Raw genomic sequence first — 18,904 nt, 5'->3', positions numbered from 1 at the left:
CTAGTCAAATATAAGCGGCTGGTCACTTCACAGCCCATCATTCTCCTTATTGTTCTGCTAATACGTTTTTGCAAACAAAGCATTTCAGCATGAAGGCAGTTCTAGCTTTTTTTACTGTTGCAGGTAAAGTAATAATCTTTTTTATGCTAATCATTTTCGATATCTTTAACTCTCTGTAAAGAAATCTTGTCAACAGTAGTTGAATGACAAGAGCATCAATAAGAATATTGAGTATCAGATAGTTGAACATATTTTCCTAAAACTGCGTTTGTTTATTTTATTGTCATAAAATGTCAGTAACTAAAACGAGACAATAGAGATACATTTGCATCACTCTATGCACATCACTCTGTTGCTGAGAATACAACTCTTTAGATGCTGATCAAAAATTTGGTGTAGCTTAGAAACAAACACTTCTATATAAATTTGGCCTTTTTTCACAGCAAAAGCCACATATTAGACAATGCAGTTAAATTTTTATGTACCAAGCTCATTCTTTCAGAGAGATGTTTTGTTTATTGAAACCATCTTGTATCAAAGCAAATATTCTCATATGAATAAACTGTAAGTCACTTAAGCGGTTCTATAGATCACAAGATTATAATATTGAAATATAATAAATCTATGTAAACAACTAAATGTAAAAAATAAACTAAACTGGAAAAATTAACTTAATTTTAACTATAGATTTTTTATACATACAATGATAGCATTTAAAATGTAGGCTACATTTATCCTTTGACACAATTACAACACAAATTATTGGTTTGACGTTGTATGATATATTATTATATTATATATTGTTTTATATTATTATATGATAATGTATACTATATTATCCCATGACCAAACGTGCGGAGCGAATGTTTGAGAGTTTTATGATGAATACATGTGCACACAACTCACGAAAAGTACTCATCAACAACGTCGCAAACCCTTGTACCAAAATCTCATCAACAAATTTAACCATTTTTCTGTGGAGTCGTTTAAGTATAACAACAATACAAAACACATATAAACCTATTTAAATATATTACCAAGTCTTTGAAGTGTCTACAGTATTTTAAAACTTACCCATCTGAACGGATTATACACAAATCGACAGATTAATTTGGCTGAAAATCGTTATTAAAACTTGCCAAGCCTTACTTTTATCAAAATTAAGACTGGAAATTGAAACGCTGAGCGACAGGGAATAGAACCATTAAGTCGTGCGCATTTCATGAAAAAATAACGTGCACATTTCACCAGTCTATAGCATTGTTAAATTGCCGAAGGTTTCTGTAATTAACGTAGAAGTACTGAAATATAATCATTTCTTTTTTGCTGATTTCAAAGTAACTGACATTTTAGACACTTTTGAGTACTTTGGTATTCTATCTGATGTCCAACGCAGTGAAAGTAATGGAAATGACGATATTTTTTTCTAACGATTCTTATGAGATTATTACAATATTTAGTTCTAAGTTTGGATGACTATTGAAGTGTTATAGTCACACTAACAACATCGATGATGGGCAATATGTTACTGTTATTATTTTTTCTAAATAGTTTTTTTAAATAGATTTTCTAAAAATCTATATAAATATCACAACTTGTTGATATTGTTAGCTATGGCATTTTGAAATGTAAACAAAATTGTGCATTGGTTCTCTATTATTACTGTATTACTATATTAATAATATTGGTTATTTTAATAATATCAGTGCATTTTGCTTCTAATATTGCATTTCTCCTATTGCAGGGGAGAGATATAAACATATAGTCCTTTCCTTTCATTATTGCTGTTTGTTGTACATAATAACACTCACACCCAGTACACTACAGCTACCATTGCAGCTACCATTGCAGTTATCTTATAGCACTGCAGTGCCATTTGACTGCTAATATTGCATTTCTCAACCATCAGTACCCTATCTTTTTTCCAATATCACTTTGGTCGTGGGCTGTATGACAGGGGAATTTCTAGTCATATTAAATGTTATAATATGTAGTATTATATAGCAATGTATAATATGTAATAGTATGTATTATATTTCCTGTTCAGCTATGGTGACATATTCCGAGGCTGTCACTTGCTACGTTTGCGCTGACTGCTCTGAGCCGTCTGGAGAATTTGACTGCGGGAACGATATTACTGGATGCACCAAAATAGATCTCAATGGCGTTGGTAAGACAACTCTTTAAATCTATTTTTAAGGTTATATTTTAAAACTCTGTTTACAGATCTATACGTGTACACAAATGAGTAATTTTGAAAATGAACAACCATTATTCATTTTAAAATAAGTTTTATTGATAAGATGCAAGCAAGGAATGCTTTTCAATCAAAAGAAGCTGCCCTAAAAATGTGAAGCATTTTTAATGTTTCCACGGAATCAAAAATATTAGTGTTTCATGGATGCAAATATTAGGGTGTTGATCCATCATCCTGAAAATCAAGAGTTCAAATCCTGTGCAAAGGAATATTTTCCCAGCCTCCAACAGTGGATGCGGACAGATGGACAGACAAACAGACGGCCACTACTCCTATTGTAATAATTAGTATCATCCTTAGCATTATCGTTATTGCTATTAAAAATATAAAACTATTATGATTGCAGTTGGAAGAAGCTGTGGTCGGTCCAGTAAAAAAGGCTGCACTAGCCTTCTTGGTGTCAAGACAACGACATGCTACTGTGAAGGAGACAACTGCAACAGCGCCTCAACCTCCGCAGTTTCCTTCCTCGCTCTCCTAGCACCACTCATCGCTGCCAAGCTTTTCAACTAGATGCTTACAAAGATACCTTTTCTGTTTTTACTAAAGTTGTTCTGCTTTCTATTTTGTAGACTTTTGAATAAATCTTTGAATAAATAAGATTTGTGGTGGACGCCGAGCCATGATGTTACATTTCTTATTTTATTGTATGTGTTGTCCTTTTTATTTTATCATTTTTTACTCGTTGTGCTGTCACTTGTAACTCATGTTGTTGTCTTATTTTATTGTATGTGCTTTTTATTATATCGTTTTTTACTCGTTATGCTATCACTTATCGTCACTTGTTGTCATACCAACTCACTAGCGATCCTGTTTATTCACCTTGTTATCCGGTATTCTTACCGTTTGCCGTTAGCCGGAACGGGTGATGCTATTATATATAAAGAAGCGCGCTAACTTAGTTGGGCAGTAAAGCAAATGGCTGTACGCTCCTTGGCTAGTAGATTTCCTTCTCTAATAAAATATTGAACGAAACCACGCTCAATTTATTTCTGTATGAAATAGTCTAGATCGTGCAAAGTAAAGGCCGGCCAATTCCTTTACAGTTTGTCAAATTATTTGAAATATAACATTTTCTCAGAATTATTTTCTCTTTCAAGATGAATAAAAGTAGATCTTGCCTTTTTTGTCGTCATTGTGAGCCATTATCAGGTTAATCGTTGTCAGTCTGGATCGGCTGCTCATTATTAAAGAAAGTTGTAGAAATAATTATTAATGAGTAGGCAACTCCCTATTTGCGCATTTGGTTCCGGGAAAATTCAGCGTAGCCATGTTTACTGTATGTTTGAGTCACTGCTTGTTTGAGCAAAGCTAGGAAATAACGTCATGCAAGAAATAGAATTTTGTTCAAGAGCCATAGATGTATTTTTGGTAGATTACAGACCATGTGCCATTTCAACTGTCATGTTTTACCAATACTTTGCATACAGTCTAAAACTAAGTGTTTTACCAGCATTCATAGAATTATATCAACTCTAAAAAACAATTCTATGAGACGCTCACCAATATTGGAGATAGTAAAATGGCCGTTATGTAGCAACACCATTACGTAGCGGCACCATTATGTGGCAACACCTAGTTCAACAGTAATACATTCAAGTAAGCCTTTTAACGAAAAATTAATTTCATCACAAGATCAAATTGTACTTTGTGGAAAAATTTAAAAGATAAAAAACTTTGGATAATCAAGTCATACGCAAATATTAGGCTATAAGTTGAAGGTTAAGTTGTGGAGCACAGGCTAAATGCGCTACTAGTAGCGGACAACATTATAGGTTAAGGCTACATTGACATTTGAGAGATCGAAGTCCTATAATAGAACAATCTAAGTTCAGATAAATAGACAAAACAGCGTAATTTCAAAATGACACTGGAAACAGCTACTCCAAAATGACACTGGAAACAGGTACTGCAAGATGACACTGGAAACAGCTACTGCAAGATGACACTGGAAACAGCTACTGCAAGATGACACTGGAAACAGCTACTGCAAGATGACACTGGAAACAGCTACTGCAGGATGACACTGGAAACAGTTACTGCAAGATGACAGTGGAAACAGCTACTGCAAGATGACACTGAAAACAGCTACTGCAAGATGACACTGGAAACAGCTACTGCAAGATGACACTGGAAACAGCTACTGCAAGGTCAGATCTAAAAAAGATAACGATTTGTGAGTTTCTAGCTCGCAGTTCCTAACTCGGTTTGAAAAATGTGTAACTGTGTTGGTGATTATATGCAATCAGTAGTACCATGGACGTAAGAAAATAGTTTTGTATAGCCTTTAAAAGAAACCTTTGACATCAGTGTTAAACGTCCTGCTCTAGCGGGCACTATTTGTTTTTTTGCATTTCTAAAGCAAGCGGCATCGTGGGGCCAGCATCGTGCTGCATGCTTGCAGTCAAAACTCTTCTTCTTGAAAATTAAGAATGGTTACTGGCATTAAAGAATGGTTACTGGTGTTTTGCTGGTGCTAAAAATGCAGAGATTTATTCTAGATACTAGAAATATAAGGTATATATATATAAAAGAGTGATAAAAACAATACATTGAAAAAAATACCAAAAAGGTTTACTGCTCTTAATAAAATGTTACTTTGCTAAAATAGATCATAGACAGATGTTTTAGAAGCAACTACATGTATGTTCTTGATGACAGTTTGTGTTGCAACAGTGTCTTCTAGTGCAGTCTGTTAAATTTCTAATTGTAATTTTCCTTCGAAATATTGGACTAAGTTTTAGATTTTATTTTACTTATTTCAGGTGGTAGATGTTGGCATAAAACTGGCGATTTCCAAGTCGAAATCAACAATCAAGGTATGTCTTTTTGGGGTTGTGATCTAAAGTTGATGTGACGTGATGCTGCCAAAATATCTCTATTTCATTTAATCAGCAGTAAAAGTTCATCATGGGATTAATTTTATCATAATTTTTGTTACATCAACAAAATATATATTTTATAAACTTATTATGCAACACTTAACGAAGCAAAAAAGATCTTGCCACATTGTATTATTCATTAACTTTTTTATCTTTATCAAATGTTTATTTTCAGTTTCATGCTCTACTAATCCATGATAGTCTCAGTAACGCATTAGACCAGCCTGCTGACATTGTTATAGTACCAAGACATGATTCTGAGCGAAGTCACTATTCCCTCATGGTTAGTATTCTTATGCTGCACTTTTATACTAAAAGACTATGTCATGATATTAATTTTGAGAACAATTCCTGCTGCATGGCTCTGCATAGCTATTATAATTGTTTTAAAAATTTAAAACAGCACTTCTTTTCTATAGCGTGTAACTTGAGTAAGATAACTGTTTTGTAGTCACGGGAATACTTGCTCTGCGTGCATCTATAACATGCAACTTGCATTAGCTTGCATAGCTTAATATACAAGTTGTATATGGTACTCTGTTTGCAGCTGGTAGATAGGAAACTTAAGAAAATTCATTAAATGAACTCTTTTTCTTACAAAAGACAACAGACCATTGAAAAAGGTAAGCATGAAATACTTAACTAGGTTTGTCGGTAAATCTTACAAAAAGCAACAGTTATTGCCTTTGCATTCTAGCATAAATGGTTTAATCCAAAAACTCACTGTTAGCAACAATATTTGCAGGAAGCTTATTTCTGTTGATGACAGGTTTGCTGATTATGCTGCGACAGATAGTGAGATGGGGCTATGCAACAGAAAGATTGTGTAAGCTGTGGGCTGTATGTTATCAAGGTGAGTGACACCGTCATTCGTAGAGGTCTCAAGACTTCAACAATTATCAGTAGGAAACGTCTAGTTGGATTATTTATCTACACATTAAAAGTTGACTTGCAACAAAATTCACATTACAGTTATTTGGTATCAAAAGATTCACCATGTCTTACTCTATTGTGTTGTAAGTGTCAAATATGTGGAAATGTGATTACAAGCTCTTAAAAGCTCAAAAACGAAAAGCCGCCGTAGATTGGAATCTCCTTATTTCGATGGCGTAACCACGAAATTTGGTTATCGTCTTGTTACGTATATTCTCACGTGAATTGAAAGGCCAATACAAAGCTCAATATAAAACTTATCATAGTACTAGTTTATGACAAACACTTTGGGTTTTACTGAAGACCCCGTATCAAATATAGATGCTCGCTACTTCACAGTTTTGTTTCGGCATTATTCAATCGTCAAGTCATAATCTGATCATGTGACCCAATACTTCGCAAATATTTTTTGCAACACTTTTCGATTATCACAGGTGACCAACTGGCTCGTCATGATTATCAGACAATGATATGTACTCATTTGAGATAAGGTTAAAAAGTTTAACGATTTTTTACGGTAAGTTATAAGATATCAGTGCTAAAAGTGACAGCATTACGATGACGATAAAATAGACACATAAGATCAATAGACATAGTTTTATTGAATGCGTGAAGTATATTTGTAAAAATATTTTGACGAATAAGGTTGCAAGAAAGTGTAAACAGAAACCATCTCTCACAACAACATCACATTTGAGCCGTTTTGGAAAGGGAATCCAAACTACGGCAGTCTCGTGTGGCTGCGATTTTCTGTTCGTTTTTGAGCTTTGAAGAGCTTGTAATCACATTTCTACACATTTTGCACCTACAACACAACAGAGGAAGACATGGTGAATCTTTTCATATCAAATAACGGTAATGTGAATTTTGTTGCAAGTCAACCTTTAACTATTACTAGGGAACCCAGTCCTATTCTGTCAATTTTCCCTGTTAACCACAATGTTTTTTCAACAAAATTAGTGTGATTCCTTGTAGGGGGTTATGCAATAATCTTGAACTTTCTAGATATTCGGCACACTTTTTGTTGTTGTAAACTTTTTAAAGAATAATTCTAAGAATCTCTATTTTTATAATGTTATTAATATTTTCAGCACGCGCCACGATATGCTGAATCGTTTGAGCTAGAAAATAGAAAAGATGGTGATATGTCTTTAAATCCTTCCACATACCATAAAGAATTATTGGCAAGTATAAAGGTATGTGAAACAATAACTATTCCCAGCAGATTTAGCACATTTGTATATCTTGTATTTAAATATATGTTAAGATACTTCCTCACTTATTTGGTTTAATTTTTTCAACCTGAACTAATAACTTTTTAACGTTTTTGCATTGAATTTCGTTTTTAACCAGTTGTCTTTATTTATGTTAGGAAGATGGTTGAGCATTTACGGATATCAAGCTCTCTATTGAAGCAGGTAGGTTGAAGATGTAAGCCACATACAGGCTAACAAGTTTTATATTTGTATCATGTTAATACATAAAAATTATTTTACTGTGTTCACCAATCTAGAGCATGAGAGTACTATTCTGATATCTTTAAAATTTAATAGTATAGTGTTGGTATCTACAGACATTACCTGCTTTATATATATCTAATGCATGTTCTTAACCCTTTGGCTATGGCGCGCTTACGGCCGGGAAAATACCAGCGTACGGAGGCAATTACTAGGGCGATTTGAGCCTTCGACACGACTGCATAAAAGCTGCGGTAACTTACATCATGATTCTAGTAGTTACATAACTTAATATCCATAAGAAAGCTGAGAAATTTCTTTACAAGCTGATATTTTTTCTATGCAGATAGCTTGCAAATGCTTTCCAGCAAAAGTCTCAATTTGTTGAAGCTATTAATTTTTTTTATACGCCATTTTCAATTGTATTTTCCTAGTTGATAAAAGTAATTGACAATGTTGTATAAATAATACTTGGACGATTCATAGGTTCTCAACAATTTGCAAAAGAAATTGGTCGTCAAAGAGCATTGAAAGTGGAGTTATGAGCTCCGATGCATTGCGGGAGCGCCACTCAAAATTCTCAGTGCATGACCCAAAAGACCAGCGAAAAATGGAGGCCTGATAATGTCGCCTAAACTTCGCTATAACTTACATGCAAATTGGAATAGAGCTATAAATGAATATGCATTTGAAAGCTTTGAAATTTCTCAACAGGCAGCCATTTATTCCCAGCAAATCGTCCCTGCAAATTTATTCGTCTGGGAATATTTCTATCACTAGAAATTCCACTGTCATACAGCCCACGACCAAAGTAATTATGGAAAAAAGAAAGGGTACTGTTGGTTGTTGAAAAAGTAGTTCTCAGCAGGAATTGACAGAGTATAATGTAAATGAGACTCGTTTGAGATGATATAAAATAAATTTGAGGGAGCACGACTCTAAAAAGACGCAACAGAAATAACAGAAATGTAACAGAAATAAATATTAATAAAATAAATAATTAACTATCTCAAACTTATGTTTTACAATAATAAAATAAATATTAATTCAAGCTGTAGACCTAAACTACTGTACATAATTTAAATAACAACAGCAATAATGATATATGTTTATTATATCTCTTATTATATTGAAATGCAATATTAAAAGTAAATGGCAAGCTGCCGTGTAATATACAATTTGAAAGTTGTTTGTTGGTTAAAATAAATATTAATTCAAGCTGTAGACCCAAATTACTGTAAGTAATTTAACTAACAACAGCAATAATCAAATATGTTTATTATATATCTGAAATGCAATGTTAAAAGTAAAATATATTGTAATATACAGTTTGAAAGTTGGTTGTGTTGAATGTAGAACGGTTTTGACAGCGATATGTAACATAAATAAATATTAATAAAATAAATATTTAACTATCTCAAACTTATGTTTTACAATAATAAAATAAACATTAATTCAAGCCGTAGACCTAACCTACTGTACGTAATTTAACTAACAACAGCAATAATAAAATATGTTTATTAAATCTCTTATTATATTGAAATGCAATATTAAAAGTAAAATGACAAGCTGCCGTGTAATACACAATTTGAAAGTTGGTTGTTGGTTAAAATAAATATTAATTCAAGCTGTAGACCTAAACTACTGTACGTAATTTAACTAACAACAGCAATAATGAAATATGTTTATTATAGCTCTGAAATGCAATATTACAAGTAAAATATATTGTAATATACAGTTTGAAAGTTGGTTGTGTTGAATGCAGAACGGTTTTGACAACGATATGTAACAGAAATAAATATTAATAAAATAAATATTTAACTATCTCAAACTTATGTTTTACAATAATAAAATAAATATTAATTCAAGCTGTAGACATAACCTACTGTACGTAATTTAACTAACAACAACAATGTCAACAATAAAGAAATATGTTTATTATATCTCTGAAATGCGATATTAAACGTTAAACGGCAAACTGATGTGTAATATACAGTTTGAAAGTTGGTTGTGTTGTGATGAATGTAGAATGGTTTTGACAGCGATATGTAACAGAGAGCAAGCGTTGGCATTTACGCGTCTGGAAGTTTTATGCAAACTGGAGTGAAATAAAGAAATATTCTTGTCATAAAAGGGCGTTGTAGTAACGCCCTACCTTGTAGATAAGATGTAAAGAAATCTGGCTGATGTTCTAGATAATTTGAAAAACCTTCGGTAATTGGACAAAAACGTAGGCTGATAAACTGTGTACCACATTTTCGTACCTGTAAATCGGTCTACGCCTCAAACAGTAGACAAACAGTACACAGTAAACAGTTCTACTATCTGTCGCACGGCTTTATTGGCGTTTCGTAGGACGTTCGAAACTATTAATAAACCAAGCTGTTCAAGCGTTTTGTGGCAAGACTTTATCGTTCTATTCTCTGTCGCTCGGCGTTTCAATTTCCGGTCTTAACTTTTATTAAACGAAGCTTTTCAGGCGTTTTGTGACGATTTTCGTCCTAATAAATCTGTTTATTTATGTATAATCCGATCAAATGGGTTAGTTTTAAGTATTTGCGTCAACCTTTCAATGGCTTGGTAACATATTTAAATAGGTTTATATGCGTTTTGTATCATAATTATACTTGAACGACTTTACTGAAAAATAGTTAAATTTGTTGATAGGATTTCGTTGCAAGGGTTTGGTGACGGCCGTTAACGGATAATTTTTCGGGAGTTGTGGGCACATGTGCATTTATCATAATTCTCCCAATCAATCGTTTCACTCTTGCTTGGTCGTGGGATTAATTCAAGCTGTAGACATAACCTACTGTACGTAATTTAACTAACAACAACAATGTCAACAATAAAGAAATATGTTTATTATATCTCTGAAATGCGATATTAAACGTTAAACGGCAAACTGATGTGTAATATACAGTTTGAAAGTTGGTTGTGTTGTGATGAATGTAGAATGGTTTTGACAGCGATATGTAACAGAGAGCAAGCGTTGGCATTTACGCGTCTGGAAGTTTTATGCAAACTGGAGTGAAATAAAGAAATATTCTTGTCATAAAAGGGCGTTGTAGTAACGCCCTACCTTGTAGATAAGATGTAAAGAAATCTGGCTGATGTTCTAGATAATTTGAAAAACCTTCGGTAATTGGACAAAAACGTAGGCTGATAAACTGTGTACCACATTTTCGTACCTGTAAATCGGTCTACGCCTCAAACAGTAGACAAACAGTACACAGTAAACAGTTCTACTATCTGTCGCACGGCTTTATTGGCGTTTCGTAGGACGTTCGAAACTATTAATAAACCAAGCTGTTCAAGCGTTTTGTGGCAAGACTTTATCGTTCTATTCTCTGTCGCTCGGCGTTTCAATTTCCGGTCTTAACTTTTATTAAACGAAGCTTTTCAGGCGTTTTGTGACGATTTTCGTCCTAATAAATCTGTTTATTTATGTATAATCCGATCAAATGGGTTAGTTTTAAGTATTTGCGTCAACCTTTCAATGGCTTGGTAACATATTTAAATAGGTTTATATGCGTTTTGTATCATAATTATACTTGAACGACTTTACTGAAAAATAGTTAAATTTGTTGATAGGATTTCGTTGCAAGGGTTTGGTGACGGCCGTTAACGGATAATTTTTCGGGAGTTGTGGGCACATGTGCATTTATCATAATTCTCCCAATCAATCGTTTCACTCTTGCTTGGTCGTGGGAAAATTGTGATGTGTCAAAGATGCCACCTTTCTATCATAAAACATCGATAACAAATACATTTTTGGAAGCAATAACTCTGTGAAAATGGTTTATGATAAGCATCTGCACAGTGTCATATGTTTGCAAGAGTTTGCAAAGAAACTGGTTGTCCAAGTTATCCTTTCCAAGCCAGCAAGCTTTCATCTATAGATATGAATTTACCAGGCAGCATAACAGAATATAACCGGTTGCATATCACGGCAAAACATTTTCTAACTTGAAAAATTTATTGCTAGCAAGCTGTTCAAAATTGTCAGCAAACTGCACAGTAGAAAGTAAACTTGCTTCTATTTTTAATTTTATTAAAAATCAGCGTAGATAATAAAGGATTGTGAATCAGTAAGACAACAGAGTAGGCTTTTTGAAAATACTTACATGCAAAACTAAATAAATAACTTGCCAAATATCTTTACCATCAACAGGCTCCAAGGCATCGCCATGTTTTTGGAGGCCATATTTATTCATTTCGTTAAATATAACATTTATAATGGCCAATGTTATAAAAAGCTTTAAATATTAAAAATACTTACTGTTTAAAAATTCGAACTTACTCCTGCCAAGCTGTCAGCAAAATGTAATTTTTTTGGTTTTTAGTCAGCTCTTCTTTGAAATCCGTAAATACTCCTGGTTTCATTGCCGGCCGTTTCACTCTCACTTTCGCAATCCAATTCACCCTGTGATTTTATTTTTCACTTTCATCGTCTTCCCCACATTCTTCCGACCTGATATCCTCTTCTTCACTTCCAAACCAGTCGATGTTTTCCTCTAAACAAACTTTTTTAGTCGAGCTTGAACAACTGCGTGCGCTCATGATGAATAGATTTCCATAAAAGATCACATCTTTGCAAAGTGTAATGCTTGCACATGCGTATTAGGGATTATTTATAGCCTCAAAACAGTATTAAAAAGCCAACGGAAATTGATCAAATTACTAATTTTAATGCTGTTTTTTTAATAAATAACATATTTTAAAAAAAGGTCTATCGAAGGCCAAATTATTTCAGGATTTTCGGGGTCCGTACGCTGAGACAATGCTCGTATTCTGGGCTTTTATGGATTTCGTAAGCAAAGGGTTAACTAGATCAAAACTTTGTCAAGTAGTCTAACATTTTCTATTTATTTATTTATTTATTTATTTGTGTAATAGCCAAGGAAGAATCCACCAGAGAAGGAGCAGTGAAGTGTTTCACGACAACAGAAGATCATGAAGTTACCAACTGGAATGGCAAGGAGCTTACAGGAAACCCTGTGGAATTTCCTGCTGTCTCACTAGATGTTCAGCTTATGTATTATAAAATCAAGTACCTGAAGCGCTATAAAACACACTATACTAGTTATGGTGTATTTAATGTAGTTCCAGCCGAGGATTACAAACATTGTCGACAGGAGCATATATCTGGAATGTATGATGGTATTCAGATGATAAATGAGACCATTTTATATTATCTTAAAGAGAGTAGCTCTGACTATCAGGTCATTAGTCGGCGACTTATTAGATTGAGTCCAGCTGTACCAAAAGCTTATGAGTCATGGTGTAAAAAGTTGACTCCAGAAGATGACAATAGTAAGCCATCTCCAGCATATTATGGTATGGAAAAATTCATTACGCATAGCTAAACATATGTTTTCCTGTTATACTTTCCAATGTACACATGTATGCGGATAACTGGCATATCTTTAATATGTTTTAAAACAAAAATTTATTGTTTGTTCACACATTGTTTGTTGTTGTTTGTTATTTGATGCCCTGATCCAGTAGTAACTACTGTTTTATTAATTTTTATGTTGCATACATTTATATAGTTTAGCCATCCTGTATTTCTAGTCAGTGTGTTTGCATTAGTGGAATATGCATCAAGGCGGTGTGTACTCAGTGTGTACTTTTTCTTTATACAATTTTGCAACTTGGTGTATTCAACTTTTTCAACGGTTTTTCTATTTGGTGCATATTATATTTCGTTGAGAGATGCTATGTAAATGTATGTAAATCTATGTAAATCTAAATAATGTATAACTTTTACATACAACATACAATGATAATACTTTCTCATAACTCTAAGCTTTAGTTTGTATGAAGTCATAAAACTTTTATGTAGCCAGGCTAGTACTTGCTGTTCAAGTCCATGAAGTTGAAATAAGATAACTATTATGTAGCTTGGCTAATAATTGCTAAAAAGTCAGGTTGCAATATGTATTTAATAGAAATATAACTGTTTTGTAGCTGGGCTAATAATTGCGAAAAAGTCAGGTTCTAACATGTATCTAACAGAAATAAAACTGTTTTGTAGCTGGGCTAATAATTGCGAAAAAGTCAGGTTCTAACATGTATTTAACAGAAATAAAACTGTTTTGTAGCCAGGCTAATAATTGCTGAAAAGTTACGTTCTAACATGCATTTAATAAAAATATAACTGTTTTGTAGCTGGGCTAATAATTGCTAAAAAGTCAGGTTCTAACATGTATTTAATAGAAATATAACTGTTTTGTAGCTGGGCTAATAATTGCGAAAAAGTCAGGTTCTAACATGTATTTAACAGAAATAAAACTGTTTTGTAGCCAGGCTAATAATTGCTGAAAAGTTAGGTTCTAACATGCATTTAATAAAAATATAACTGTTTTGTAGCTAGGCTAATATTTGCTGAAAAGTCAGGTTCCAATACGTATTTACTAGAAATATAACTGTTTTGTAGCTGGGCTAACACTTGCTGAAAAGTCAGGTTTTAACATGTATTTAATAGAAATATAACTGTTTTGAAGCTAGGCGAATATTTTGTTTGTGTGCAACTGGTTGGCGGGCAAGCCAAAACCTGCTGTAGTCATATAAAATAACCGCTTTGCAATGTAGTACATACGTAATAGTTTGCAAAAATATTATCAATTTACAAGCTCTATTCAAGAGTATACTAAAAACCATTTACAACAACAGCTTACGACAACTATGCAGTACAACTAACATTAGCAGTTTTGTAGTTCCGTAGAAACGACCTTGTCAATGCGCAGTTATATTGTAGGCGCCAAAATTTATTTCTGTGTACATTCCGCAACCGAGTTAGGAATTGCGGCTAGAAACTTACAAATCGTTATATTTTTTAGATCTGACCCTACTGCAAGATGACACTAAAAACAGCTACTGCAAAATGACACTGGAAACAGCTACTGCAAAATGACACTGTAAACAGCTACTGCAAAATGACACTGGAAACAGCTACTGCAAGATGACACTGGAAACAGCTACTGCAAGATGACACTGAAAACAGCTACTGCAAGATGACACTAGAAACAGCTACTGCAAGATGACACTGGAAACGGCTACTGCAAGATGACACTGGAAACAGCTACTGCAAGATGACACTGGAAACAGCTACTGCAAAATAACATGACAATCAAATCATCTGATCTTAAAAGTAAAATGTCTTTAAGATGAACTCGCACAAAATGTTAGTGGATTTTATTCAACAGGGTCGGTATTTTTCTATCATTGTGTTTTATGTTTGAAGTGATCTGACTGCCAGAATGTTTCAAGATTAAAATCAACAAATTTTATCACGGTTTAAACGTTCAGATCAAGCCAAAATGTGATTATCACATAAATAGTTGCGAAAAGACTGACAGAATAGAAACGCGTAACGTTGCAACTGAACACAATAGCTAATATTGATTATAGCAGTGATAGCAACCAATTACGTCAATTCGCACGTTTTTTATGAGTATTTAACCGTGATGAAGTTTGGTTGATTTTAATCCCAAAACATCCCGGCAATCATATTATCTCAAACATCAAAAATAATCTTAAAGGTTGACTTGCAACAAAATTCGCATTACAGTTATTTGGTATCAACAGATTCACCATGTCTTACTCTGCTGTGTTGTAGGTGCGAAATATGTGAAAATGTGATTACAAGCTCTTGAAAGCTAAAAAATGAACAGCTAATCACAGCCATCACAAAAACGCCTTAGATCGGAATCCCTTTCCGAGATGGCTCAAATGGGATGTAGTTGAACAGGATGGCTTCTGTTTACACTTTCATGCAACCTTATTCGTCGAAATATTTTCAAAAATATACTTCACGCATTCAATAAAACCATGTCTATTGCCCTTACATGTCTATTTCATCATCATTGTAATGCTGTCACTTTAAGCACTGATATCTCATAACCTACCGTAAAAATTCGTTTAACTTTTGAATGCTTGAATGAGAGCATATCATCCTCTGATAAACATGACGAGCCTGTTGGTCACCTGGGATAGTCAAAAAATGCTGCAGAAATTGTTTGGGCTATTTGGCAGAAAGTATGGGTCACATGATGAAATTACGACTACATGATTATACCAAGTCGAAACAAAACTGTAACATAGGGAGAATCTATATTTGATATGGGCCTTTCGGTAGAACCCGAAGTGTTTGTTATAGACTAGTGTTACGAGACGTTTTATATTGAGTCTTTTATTGTCCTTTAATTTCACGGGATCACACCACGTGACAAAACAACAACCACAATTTTTGAGTACGTCAGAGAAATAAATTGATTCCAACCTACAGCGGTTTTGTGATGACTGCAATTAACTGTTCATTTTTTATCTTTTAAGAGCTTGTAATCACATTTCCACATATTTGGCACCTACAACATAACAGAGTAAGACATGGTAAATCTTCCTTTGCCAAATAACTGTAATGTGAGTTTCGTCAAAGCTAACCTTTAAGTGATAGAAAAATACTGGTACTTTCTGCAAGTTCATCTTTAAGCTTGTCCAAAAAATAGTCGGTCTTAATTGCTTTAACTAGCTGCATGAAACTTCAAAAATATTGCTAATAAGTCTAACTCTGTTTTGTCTAGTAAATACAAGACTCTGTCTTGTCGAGTAAATACAAGACTCTGTTTTGTCTAGTAAATACAAGCCTCTGTCTTGTCGAGTAAATACAAGACTCTGTCTTGTCGAGTAAATACAAGACTCTGTCTTGTCGAGTAAATACAAGACTCTGTCTTGTCTAGTGAATACAAGACTCTGTCTTGTCTAGTAAATACAAGACTCTGTCTTGTCGAGTAAATACAAGACTCTGTCTTGTCTAGTAAATACAAGACTGTCTTGTCTATTAAATACAAGACTCTGTCTTGTCTAGTAAATACAAGACTTTGTCTTGTCTAGTAAATACAAGCCTCTTTCTTCTCTAGTAAATACAAGACTCTATCTTGTCTAGTAAATACAAGACTCTATCTTGTCTAGTAAATACAAGACTCTATCTTGTCTAGTAAATACAAGACTCTGTCTTGTCTAGTAAATACAAGACTCTGTCTTGTCAAGTAAATACAAGACTCTGTCTTGTCTAGTAAATACAAGACTCTGTCTTGTCTAGTAAATACAAGACTCTGTTTTGTCTAGTAAATACAAGACTCTGTCTTGTCGAGTAAATACAAGACTCTGTCTTGTCGAGTAAATACAAGACTCTGTCTTGTCTAGTAAATACAAGACTGTCTTGTCTATTAAATACAAGACTCTGTCTTGTCGAGTAAATACAAGACTCTATCTTGTCTAGTAAATACAAGACTCTATCTTGTCTAGTAAATACAAGACTCTGTCTTGTCTAGTAAATACAAGACTCTGTCTTGTCGAGTAAATACAAGACTCTGTCTTGTCGAGTAAATACAAGACTCTGTCTTGTCTAGTAAATACAAGACTGTCTTGTCTATTAAATACAAGACTCTGTCTTGTCGAGTAAATACAAGACTCTATCTTGTCTAGTAAATACAAGACTCTATCTTGTCTAGTAAATACAAGACTCTGTCTTGTCTAGTAAATACAAGACTCTGTCTTGTCGAGTAAATACAAGACTCTGTCTTGTCTAGTAAATACAAGACTTTGTCTTGTCTAGTAAATACAAGCCTCTTTCTTGTCTAGTAAATACAAGACTCTATCTTGTCTAGTAAATACAAGACTCTATCTTGTCTAGTAAATACAAGACTCTATCTTGTCTAGTAAATACAAGACTCTGTCATGTCTAGTAAATACAAGACTCTGTCTTGTCGAGTAAATACAAGACTCTGTTTTGTCTAGTAAATACAAGACTCTGTCTTGTCTAGTAAATACAAGCCTCTTTCTTGTCTAGTAAATACAAGACTCTGTCTTGTCTAGTAAATACAAGACTCTATCTTGTCTAGTAAATACAAGACTCTGTCTTGTCTAGTAAATACAAGACTCTGTCTTGTCTAGTAAATACAAGACTCTGCTTTGGAAAATGGCTAGCTTATTTTGGTCTTGTTTGATATGAACAAAAAGAACGTCGATGCTCTGAAGATTTGATTGCATGCGTCTGAAATAATTGAATATTTTGTAGATGAAAAAATGCTAAAATAGATATTAAAGTGAGGTAACTCCAATTTTTATTTCTCTTATATGTTTTCTTGTTTGAATCTCCTTTTTTTTTATCAAAAAAGAGTTTTAAATAATAAAGTTTTTAAATCCATACCAAACTTTTCAATTAATTAATATTATTATTAAAATAACTCGATGAATTCAAATTACTTTATTGTTAACATTAGCATTAGTTTAAGCAAATACTCACTCATTTGGAAGGAAACTGTTGCATTTACGTTTTATAGACAATATGCGTTGACAAATATAGACATCTCCCATGTTTGGAGTTTTAAAAACAATTAATAAACTTCAACTAGTATCATGAAAAATACTAAACTTTTTTACTACAGAGAGTGTTTTCAACAATGGTAGAGCAAAAATTCAAAAAAGTCATGCCATCTCAACAACCTAACTGATGTTCACAAATAAAAATAGCAAGAGAACACAGGTACTGCTATAACACTGCCACAGTTTTTATATCAATTTTGTTTTAATTGTTGAACAATCTTTACACTAACTGAAATTTGCAAATAAATTTAACAAGAGAACACGACTCCTACCACAATAACACAGCAATTTGTATATCACTTGTTTATTAATAGTTGAACCATGTGTCACTGGTTGGCCTAGAAGGTTTAAAACTGTGTTGTACTAAACCATCAACTTAGAACAAAATATGTTAATTTTATTTAGGAAAAGTTAAATGACAGCTCTTTCTCAATTATGCTAATAAAATTTGTGTAATCATAACATATCATAAATAAATCATAACATCAAAGTAATTGAGACATATCTATTCTTAAGACTGAGTGATTATATATACCAAAGCATTATTTTAGCGGTGGTTGTATTTTTTTGGCAAATTTAAAGCGATGACAACACACTCGGCGCTCACGTTGTTGGCAATCATTCAAATCCATTTCAGATGCTTCATTAGAAGGGTGAAGAGTTTTTTAAGTTCAAAAAACTAGAATGCTTTCTTTTAAGTTTTATCTAAATAGGTTTCAGTTAAAAGATTCTCCCTTTCCAGCCTTGGTGTTATTTGTAACATAGGGCAGTCATGGAGTATTTGCAGGCTTGGTCTCTCGCCTTTCTTTGAAAACTTGGCTAGCATTTTTGTTGGCATAGCTTTTCCCTTTAGCAGAAAAGAGTTGAGAAATTTCAACTGTTCATTTAGATTACTTATATGTTGGAAGCAAGTGATTTCCATGTAAATCGTCAGACAGGAATGACTCGCTGAATGAATCTCATGAGAAAACACCACCAATTAT

General features: G+C 33.4%; 1 protein-coding gene across 1 annotated transcript; it reads left to right on the top strand.

Moving 5' to 3' along the window:
* The first annotated feature begins 18 nt into the window (after positions 1-18).
* Positions 19-3,265, top strand: LOC137408578 (uncharacterized). Its single transcript, XM_068095160.1, has 3 exons — positions 19-123; positions 2,048-2,170; positions 2,604-3,265. Exons 1-3 carry the CDS (start codon positions 90-92, stop codon positions 2,768-2,770), a joined length of 324 nt encoding a protein of 107 aa, XP_067951261.1. The 5' UTR covers positions 19-89; the 3' UTR covers positions 2,771-3,265.
* The last annotated feature ends 15,639 nt before the right edge of the window (positions 3,266-18,904 follow it).

Source organism: Watersipora subatra, chromosome 11 (assembly GCF_963576615.1).
Source record: "Watersipora subatra chromosome 11, tzWatSuba1.1, whole genome shotgun sequence".
NCBI classification, from domain to species: Eukaryota; Metazoa; Bryozoa; class Gymnolaemata; order Cheilostomatida; family Watersiporidae; genus Watersipora; species Watersipora subatra.
Note: the sequence above shows the minus strand (reverse complement) of the source record. Positions and strands in the feature narration are given on the sequence as shown.